Genomic DNA, 10,548 nt, shown 5'->3' with positions numbered 1-10,548 from the left:
ATGTTTACCATGTATGGACACTACTGTTTGAATCTAGGGTGCCAAACATACCAGTGCAATCCCGTTAACTATGGTACCTCGATCCGCTAAGACTCATGAGCTGGGCATGGTGGTATGGGACACCGTTGTTGAGCTGTCGGCCTACGCTGGGGTGACGAGCCTCCCCGTAGTGACCAGTGAGCAATCTAGACTCGTGAGCCGATTGTGGTGGTATGGGGACACTATATTCGTGCTGTCGGCCTACATTGATTGGTGACGAGCCCTTTGTAGTGACCTCGAGTATACTTTGATACTACATTGAGGTAACGAGCCTTATTGTAGCAACTAAGGTATAATAGGCATGCATTGATTCGTGACGAGCCCTTTGCAGTGACCTAAAACCATAATATCGTATGAGATTGTCTAGGACTGACGACCCTAGAATGGATCACCGTTTGAGAATTAATATAAGGAAGGTACCTTAGCTTCCCAATCTTGTTGTATGAAAAGGACTAATAACAACTTGGTAATCATGATCATGCACCGCATTGCATATGCCTTGGCGTTGTGGAGCACTACGGGAGGTTGTCAGGCGTACTGTAAGATGAAGACGCTGAGGGACTGCAGGCGAGGGCATGCATCATTTCTACATACATCCTTGCATTAACAAGAGTAATTAGGATATGTTTGATTGTATTGCCTTATCATACTGCTTGATTGAATTGATAACATGTTAACTTTCACTGTATAGTTCCATTGAGTTGATCACTCACTCCCACGTTCTGGGACGGTGTTTAAACATCAACCAGACTCTGTCTTAGATGCAGATCATGATGCGACCCAGGAGGTAGAGCCGGAGTATGAGGATGACGAAGAGGAGTTCTCCTTTATGCAGTTCTCAGGTGGGTTCATGTGAGCCGTGTCCTGAGCTATGGGGATTCAGGGTTATTATTGCAGTGGTTCATGACATTTTGATACTTGTATTTTGAAACCAACACTTGTAATTATGACCTAGCAGAGCATACATATCTCAGGGACTTATATATATATATATGTTTCTTCAGTCTTCCGCTTGCATATTTCACCTGTCCCTAGATTATGTTTGTAGTTTGGCTTAATCTACTCCGTGTTTTATGCACTAATACAGACAACATACATTCATCATTTCATATGTTGCATAAGTGATGAGTTGGAACTCGGGAGTTGGACTTTTACTCGACCCCCAATTTTCAGAGCATTACAAGTTGGTATCAGAGCATGATCTGGATTAAACCGGACCTGGGTTATGGTCACACGATGCACACTGACACCACCTTAGCGTAGGAGGGTGCGAGAAAAATCTAGAAACAATGCAGGATTCCCAGGTGCACCAATCGGCGAAAGTTTACTGAAAACGATCACCGAGATCGAGTCTGTGCACACTCTTGATCACACACAATGTCCCCAAATCACTTCTAGACCATCCATCGACGGGTTTAGACCGTGTATCATCCCATCCCAGCCGTTAAAAATCTGGTAAACTTGAATCTGTATCAGGTTCTATTCTAAGTGACCTCAAATGAGTCGAAACGGACTAGGGGCCCAATCGGGGCACTTCCAAGGGGACCTAGGATGGGACCTACATCATTTTTGGGCTTGGGGAGGGGGAGGACCTCGCCCCACTAGCGAGCCATTGCCGGTTAGTCTAAAGACTGGCGAGGCCCTGGCCAGTTCGTTGAGCCCTCGCCGCTCAGCGGGCTTGGCCGGGCAGGCCAGCTCTGGCCGACGCCATTAGGGCTTAGTGTGGCCCACTCATCCAAGGTTGGTCGAATATAACCCCTCCCAAACCCTCCTTCCTTCACAAATCACCCTTCCAAGCTTTCCTTTTCTTGAAATTTCTCTCAAAACCCCACAAAAATCCCTCTCCAAACCCTTTCTTCTTCCATTTTCGTGCACCCTCCTCTACCCATCTCAAAACCCATCTCCATTACTGATTTCCCTTTCTTTTCTTTCCATTTGAGCACTCAAATCCCTATTTTGAGTCTCAAATTCATGGAAGCCCCATCATTCCTTCCATTTCCCTCTTTTCTTTCATTTTTCATGGGCCTATTCGAGCTTATTACGGCCATATTTTCCATCTCCACCATTCTCTCTTTCATGGGGAAGAAGAGAGCTCCCGTTGATGAAGCCGGGCCTAGTTGCCCAACTCGTTCAAGGAGGCCGAGAGGCACTGCCGTGAGCACAACCGCCACTTGAGAGTTTCGACGTAGCGGGACCTCGATCCCCAGGCACACGTTGGAAGGACTTTGTTGGTGGAGCTATCTCATGGAGTTTATGAGGGCCATAGGGTCCTTTTTGAAGCTCATGTAGATGCGCAACTATTTGGAGAATATCTCTTATTTGAGCACCTGGAAGAGGCCAGGTGGGGTCCGTTATTTGAGGGCGAATACCATACAAATGAGGGTACTGTCCGAGCTTTCTATGCCCACATTCAAGAACCTTTGCTGGATCCATTGCAGTTCAAGATCCCTTGCGGAAGAGATCGGGAGGCCACAATCGACGTCACTTTAATATCCTAACTTTTGAACATGCCGCTTGGCGAGGTTCATACGAGTGAGAAGAATCTGAGTAGTGCACGTGAAAGGGATCACCGCACGTAATTCCTTTGTGGTCGTCTAGTTGAATGACAGCCTAACAGAAGACTTTTAACGACCAACATGATGGACGACATCCGCTTGCTTCACCACATCTGCACATTCAATGTCTATCCTAGGTGGAGCAACCGGAGTGAGTGCACACGCCTGATGGTGGATTTCTTATATCAGGTGGGGCAAGGAGAGAAGCTGTGTGTGCCTACGTATATCTTGCGATAGATAGTCCTTATAGCACGTTTGAACAGAAGGACTGAATCACTCTCATTTGGCCGACTCATATGTAAGATTGCACATGAGTTTGGCTACAGGCTTGGGGCGGAAAGGCCGGTACCTGTCCGTTATATCAATGAGATGACTCTTAATCAGATGGACATCGGGCCTCGTCGATGACAAGCTCTACTTGAAGAAAGTGAGGATGAGACTGAGAGCGAAGAGGAAGGGAGTAATGAAGAAGGTGGAGCTGAGATAAAAGAAGAAGAAGAGCAGGACAAGGAAGAAGTGGAGGCCCAGGACACGAGTGAGAGTTTTCCTCCTACGGCACTATAGTAGGGCACGGATCAGGCCGTTAAGGATGCCCGTATAGCTCGACTTGAGGAGGGTCAGGCTGTCTTACGACAGGACATTATGGATATTCGGGGCCTCATGAAACATAAGTTCAAGAAGGTACTCGCACTCTGAAGTCTATCCTGTGTTGCCTGCATGATAAGGGTGCCCCTCCTCCATCACCAGATTCCGACGAGTAGTCGCGGATGTAGTCATCCTTTGCTCTATTTTGTTGCTTGTTATTCTGTATAGCCATTATAGGCGTAGTAATTTGAAAGTTATTTTGTTGTTTGAAGCCTAAGATGTATTAGCTCGCATGCTTTCTCTGTCGCGACCCATGTAATTCTGCACTTCTTGTATTGCGATGATTTTGTTAAATGAAATGCATGTTGTTTTCCTTAAGTTGTGATGTGAATGCTATGTGGGTAGATTATGTGGATGTTAAATCTCACAGGTTGCACCCTCTGTTGAATGTAGGGTATGCCTCCTAAGGGCTCGAAGACTTCGGCCCGTCTCTCTTTGGGCGAGTCACTTGGTGGGGTCTCCCCCTTAGGCGATGGCCAGACGGACCCCCAATCGGGCCCGTCTTAGTTTGGTGCTAGGCCGGACTTTCAGCCAGCTACTGGCTCCGCTGCTGGGCCGACTCCTGTCACCTATGGCTCCTCCAGTCACGCCTTCGGTTCCTGAGCAGAATCGTGCATCTGTGTCGACGTCTCATGCATCTCCGTCCGTTCCGCCTTCTAATAGGCTAGAGTAGATGATGCTGTTGATGCGGTAGCAGTAGCAACACCAGCAGCAGCAGCAACAGTTTTTGTCTACCATGGCTGGTATCTTTGCTTAATCGATGGGGGCGACTCTACCTGCTTCACCTATGCACACATCTGGGAACACTAGTGCTAGCGGCACATTTGAGCGATTCCAACACTTACGACCTTCCACATTCGCGGGTTCTCACAAACCCGAGGAGGCCAAGTACTGGATTGACTGCATCTCTAAGATGCTGAGGCCACTTCACTGTTCTAAGGCTGAGCGGGTCGAGCTTGCCTCCTTCATGTTTGAGAAGGAGGCCAGTTTATGGTGGGACAGTGTTCTTCGCACAGTTGCGGAGGGTTTCGTGTGGACATGGGAGGCGTTTGAGACTCGCTTCTACGAGAAGTATTTCCCGGTCACTTACCGACACGAGAAGGAGAGTGATTTCCTTCGCCTCCGTCAGGAAGGGATGTCGGTGACAGAGTATAAGAACCGGTTTATGGAGCTGGGTAGGTATGCTCCTTTGCTTCTAAGTGATCAGCCGATACGAATGCTACATTTTTTTGAGGGGCTGAGGCCTGAGATTCAATCGAAGATGTGTTGTGCTAGCATCTCTTCTTATGCTGAGTTGGTGAGCATGTCCCTATGAGCTGAGCAGGATGGGGACAGGTTGTCCAATATGCGAGCACCTATGGTTCCCAGACCGCGACCTGACTTATCGAGTAGACCATTTCTCGGCAAGAAGCCACGACCAGATTTTCCTCCGAGACGTACAACGTCACCGGCTCAGCTGATGCATTCAGATTTGCATTGTACATACTGTGGGAAAGTCGAGCATTTGGATCGAAATTGCTTCACGTGAATGTGGGACAGTGGATTTACGTCACCACAGAGGATCAAACGTTCGATGCCTCAGGTCATATCAACTCCACCCCTTCGTTTAGCACCAACTCACCCATCTTTCAGACCTTTCATACCTCACTTCAGGCCACCTCAACGGCCTATGGTACCACCGCCAAATCACCCACAGCAGGTTCGAGTTCACTCGCTTACAGCTGAAGCGCCTGGGGCTGATTAGCACCGAGATCTTTTGAGGTTTCAGCTCACATCCAAGGTATTCCCGTCTTCTTGTTGGTGGATACTGGGTCCATTACTTCTATCATATCGTATGTGGCAGTTAAGCGCCTGAGTTTGGGCACTGTTACTATGAAAGGAGTGACACTCACTACTGCTACATGGACCTCCTCTAATATTACCAGGGTTTGTTTGGGTTGTTCGATAGATCTAAGGAGCAGATCGATTCTAGTTGACTTGTTTGTCGCACCTCTATACCATTACGACGTCATTTTGGGCATGGATTGGCTCACGAAGATGCGAGCAGAGATTGATTGTGAGGCTAGACTGGTGACGGCCTATGGACTTGAGGGTGAGAGATTTACTTTCCCTGTTCAGGTCAGTTACCCTTCTCGATTTGATTGTTATACTTCTCTGTTAGAGAGTATTGCTGGTGTCGCGCTTGAAAACACGCCAGTGGTTCAGGACTTTGAGGATGTGTTCGAGACGATTCCTGGATTACCCCCTCGGCGCGAGATTGATTTTACCATCGATCTCAAGCCTGGTGCGACACCTATTTCATTGCTCACCTATCGCATGCCTCCGAGTGAAATGGAGGAATTGAGGAAGCAGATTGATGGCTTGTTGAAATTGGGCTTTATTCGACCTAGTGTGTCCCCTTGGGGAGCACCTGTTCTGTTTGCCAAGAAGAAGGATGGTTCCTTGCGATTATGTATAGATTCTCACAGGTTGAATCAGGTAACAGTGAAGAACAAGTATCCCTTGCCTAGGATCGATGATCTGTTTGATCAGTTGAAGGGGGCACGACACTTTTCGAAGATAGATTTGTAGTCAGGGTATCATCAGTTGCACGTCAAGGATGGGGACATGCAGAAGACAGCATTCAGAAACTAGCTTCGGCCATTACAAGTTCCTTGTGATGTCGTTCAGTCTTACGAACGCACCAGCAGTGTTCATGGATCTGATGAACGGGGTGTTTTGGCCGTTTTTGTTTTGATTCGTTATTGTCTTTATTGATGACATTTTGATATACTCTACGAGTTGGGGAGAACACGAGGAACACCTGCGAGTGGTCTTGGATACTCTGAGGAAGAACCAGTTGTTCGCCTAGTACAAGAAATGTGACTTCTGGAAAGAGGAAGTCAAGTTCCTAGGACATGTGGTGTCCAAGGAAGGGATAGCTATGGACCTTGCTAAGGTAGCCACAGTTCAGGACTGGGAGCAGCTCGGTTCAGTTACTTAAGTGAGGAGTTTTCTTAGTCTGGCAGGTTACTATCGGCGATTCATTCGAAATTTCTCGAAGATAGCCAGACCTTTGTCTTAGTTAACACGGAAAGATTTGAAGTTCGTCTGGAATGAAAAGGAATAAGCAGCTTTTCAGGAGTTGAAGGACAGGTTGACGTCTGCCCCTGTGCTAGTATTGTCAGAGCAAGGGGTCAAGTATGTCATATATACCAATGCGTCTCATGTCGGTTTGGGTTATGTCCTTATGCAGAAGGACAGGGTGATTGCATATGCCTCGAGACAGTTGGGGAAACACGAAGAGAATTACCCTACACACAACCTCGAGTTAGCAGCGGTCATATATGCATTAAAGCTCTGGAGACATTACCTCTACGGAGAGGAGTTCGAGCTCTTTTGCGACCACAAGAGCCTTAAGTATATATTTACTTAGCGGGATCTAAATATGAGGCAGCACTGATGGATGGAGACATTGAAAGACTTCAAGTTTGAAGTCTCTTACCATCCGGGCAAGGCAAATCTTATGGTAGACGCGTTGAGTCGCAAGAAGACTATAGAGCTTGCGGCTCTGCTAATGATAGCAGAATGGGACATGATGGAGTTTGAGCGGGACTTTGAGCAGAAACTCACGGTGGAAGAGCCGTATGAGGTTGTCACACACATTCGAGTACAGCCCCTCACTGATGATAGGATCATTGCAGCTCAGGCAGATGATGAGCTACTGGCGAAGATGAGAGAGCGGGTTCGTGCAGATGAAGACTCTGAGTGGAGTGTTGGTTCAGATGGGGGCATACGATATCATGGCCGCCTATGTGTCCTAGACGTTTCTAACTTGAAACGGGAGGTTCTCGAGTCAGCCCATAATTCAAAGCTTGCGATGCATCCAGGTAGCACGAAGATGTATCAAGACATGAGGAGATCCTACTGGTGAGACAATATGAAGGTTCACATTGCTGAGTTCGTATCTCGTTGTCTCATGTGCTAGCAGGTCAAGGCAGAGCATCACTGACCTCCTGAGTTATTTCAGCCCATGCCCATAGAAGAATGGAAGTGGGACTTCATCTCTATGGACTTTATTTCAGGGCTACCCAAAACGAGGATGAGACATGACTCCATTTGGGTGATCGTGGACCAGTTGACGAAATCGGCTCTCTTCCTCCCTATCAGAGTTTCGAACTATGCAGATGAGTTGGTTAGGTTGTACATCAAGGAGATTGTACGTTTGCACGGAGTTCCTTTGGAGATCGTGTCGGACCGAGACACGCGATTCACATCTATCCTCTAGACTCGTATCTAGGAAGCGATGAGTGTGAAATTGAAGTTCAGCACCACGTTTCATCCGCAGACAGATGGGAAGACGGAACGTGTGAATCAGATTTTGGAGGACATGTTACGAGCTTGTGTTTTGCATTTCAAGGATAGTTGAGATGACTGTCTCCCTTATGCAGAGTTCGCATATAACAACAGTTTCCAAGCGACGAGCCTGAGAACTGCATAAAGGAGAACGCCTCCCCATAGTGTCTAGTGAACAACCCAAACTCGTGAGCCGAATATAGTGGTATAAGACACTGTATTCGAGCTGTCGGCCTATGTTCTGGTGAAGAGCCTCCCGTAGTAACCTCGAGTATAAACACTTAAATTTACCTATCCACTGCTTTCATTAGGGGTGATGCCCTACAACTTGCCTATCATATGTGATTAACTATGATTGATGACCCTAGATGGATACCCGCTTGGGTTAATAATATAAAGGGAGGTACCTTAGCTTTCCAAATCTACTGTATAAATAAGTCTAATTAAGTACTTGGTTAACACGACCATGCACCGCATTGCATGTGCTTTGGCGAGGAAGCGCATGTTTAGGGAGTTTGCCATGAGCGAATGGTTGATGAAGTCGCTGAGGGAGTGTTAGCAAGGGCATGCATCATTACTGCATATCAACCCTACATTAACCAGAGTAGTTAGGAAATGCTTGTTGTATTGCTTTATCATTACTGCTTGATTGAATTGATAACATGTTAACCTTTACCTCATAGTACCACTGAGTTGATCACTCACTCTCACTTTGGGACGGTGTTTTAAAACACCAACCAGACTCTATTTTAGTTGCACACGATGAGGACGCTTATGCGACGGACCCGGATTTCTTAGACGAGGAGGAGTTCTCCTACGTGCAGCTCTCAGGTGGGTCTGTGTAGACCTAGAGCTGCGTCGCCGGGATTACAGGGTTATGGAATAGTTGGACACTTTATGTTTTTCCATTTCGTAGATTTTGGAAACAATGCATGTAAACATTCAGCCCAGTTACATACTTATATTCTAGAGGTTGTAAATCACTTACTTGTTCAAATATGCATGTTATAGTCTTCTGCTTGCTTATCAAATTACCGCTAGAGTATGATATGTCATTTTGGTGTAATCCCACTCATGTCTAATATACTAATATAAACAACATTTAAACATAATTATTTATGTTGCATAAGTGATGCGTTAGATCTCGGGAGTTGAGCTTTGCTCGACCCTCGAAATCCTCAGCATTACAGAGATCCGTGTCAAGAATCTTGAGAGATCCTTGCAATATATACGGGATTCAAATCCTATTACAACTCGTCCCTACTAAATAGGGAGATCTCCTCTACACCACCGCCTCTCCTCACCTATAAATAAGAGTACCTCTCAGGGTGAAAGGTACGTACATTGTCAAGTATAAAACCCATTTATGACCAGACCTAGATTTCTTACCTGACTTAAGCATCAGCAGGTTCCCTGTGCTAGTCAGTTTCTCCTTTGTCCGTTCACTGTACACGTACTTGAAGGTCCAGGGAAGCTCACCTAGATTTCTCATCAACATTCACAATAAAAAGAAATGAAATAGATGACAAAACAAATTGAATTACAGAGTAAATTATACACCAACTATGGCTGTATAATTTCCTTATACAAATGACTAAAAGAATTCAACGTAAAAAGAATCCAAATCGTACTATAGTTCAATAATTCCATCCATCTTGTGTATAGATTATACACCTAAACTCTTGTCTATAAACCATGTCAATCGTCCAATCCAATCCGTGCACATTACAACTGATCCAGATCGTCGTCATAGAGAACTTCTAATGATCCAACAACCCTAAATATGCAACGGCTGCTAATAACTTCTACTGACCATAAAAACCAGGCCCCTTGTGAGAAGGTTAATGGAGCCTGGTTGGTGCAAATAGAAGGCAGGACATTGACTGGATTTTCGGATCAATGGGCATGTGCTCTGATCAAACGAAGAGACGGTTTACACACACCATGTTCCAATGTATAGTATATACACAAATTCTTTCCAAATGGAATTGATTTTTCATACAATCATTTAGAACCATGCATCTCCTCCTCATCTTCCTCCTGATCCTCTCCTGAAAACAAATCTCTACAAAGCTCTCCATAGAATCTGCACACCAAATCGTGGAAGACAGGACACTTCAAGTTCTTCCAACAATAAAGAAGCTCCTCAACATCTATCAAGTCTTTAGCATTTCCTTCCTCCACAATCATCTCCACCAAATAGTTCTCAAAGCTACGGCACGAGTCTTCCACGTTGCTGCGGCCCATTACATCTTCCCCCTGATCTACACAATGGCCCACTTTCACGTACACTGGTGTGATAGGTGATGGGAAGAGTGCCGGGCCCTGCCCTATGTCGGCCACTCTCCGTAGCTCACCCACATTTTCTGTTTCCTTGGAACGCCACATCGACGACCAGAAAATTGAGAAGAGCCGCGGAATTCTCTTCCTGCTTTGGACCTTTCGAAAGTGGAACAAGGGTTTGAAGATGGGACTTTTGAATCTTAATTTGAGGAGTTGGAGGAGTTTGTTACATGGCTTGAGAAGCTTGGCTTTGAAGTGAATGGAGGTTAGCATCTTGGAATGATGGGAGAGTGAGTTTGAAGGAATTAAAAAGGATGGTGGGCTTTGTCGCTTTTGCTTTTGCCTTTGAATCTCTCTTTGGTGAGGAGGATTGGATGGTTGGATTTGAGAGAGAGAGAGAGAGAGAGAGACGCAGTTTGTTAGAAGGGATGGTAGATAAGCTGTTTGGATTGTGTTGCAGCAGAGAAAAAAAAAACGGGTGAGGATTGCTAGGATTGCTGCTAGTAGCGTTCACGTCGCCTAACCGAAGAGTGGGTGACCACAACTAATTCTTACTTTGCAAGAAGGAATATTTTATGATAGATGAAGCTCCATCGTAATATGATTCTATGATTTAAAATGGAGCGGATTAGCTGTTACCCGGGAAACAACTTAGTGGTGTTACCCTTATCGTGTGGGGCCCACCTTAATA

General features: G+C 46.0%; 1 protein-coding gene across 1 annotated transcript; it reads right to left on the bottom strand.

The window, feature by feature from the left end:
• Nucleotides 1-9,108: 9,108 nt before the first annotated feature.
• LOC131224369 (transcription repressor OFP17-like) lies at nt 9,109-10,301 on the bottom strand. Its single transcript, XM_058219875.1, has one exon. It carries the CDS (start codon nt 10,128-10,130, stop codon nt 9,579-9,581), a length of 552 nt encoding a protein of 183 aa, XP_058075858.1. The 5' UTR covers nt 10,131-10,301; the 3' UTR covers nt 9,109-9,578.
• Nucleotides 10,302-10,548: the final 247 nt, after the last annotated feature.

Source organism: Magnolia sinica, chromosome 13 (assembly GCF_029962835.1).
Source record: "Magnolia sinica isolate HGM2019 chromosome 13, MsV1, whole genome shotgun sequence".
In the NCBI taxonomy this organism is placed as follows: domain Eukaryota; kingdom Viridiplantae; phylum Streptophyta; class Magnoliopsida; order Magnoliales; family Magnoliaceae; genus Magnolia; species Magnolia sinica.
The sequence above is the reverse complement of the archived record's forward strand: the minus strand, read 5'-3'. Positions and strand labels throughout refer to the sequence as shown.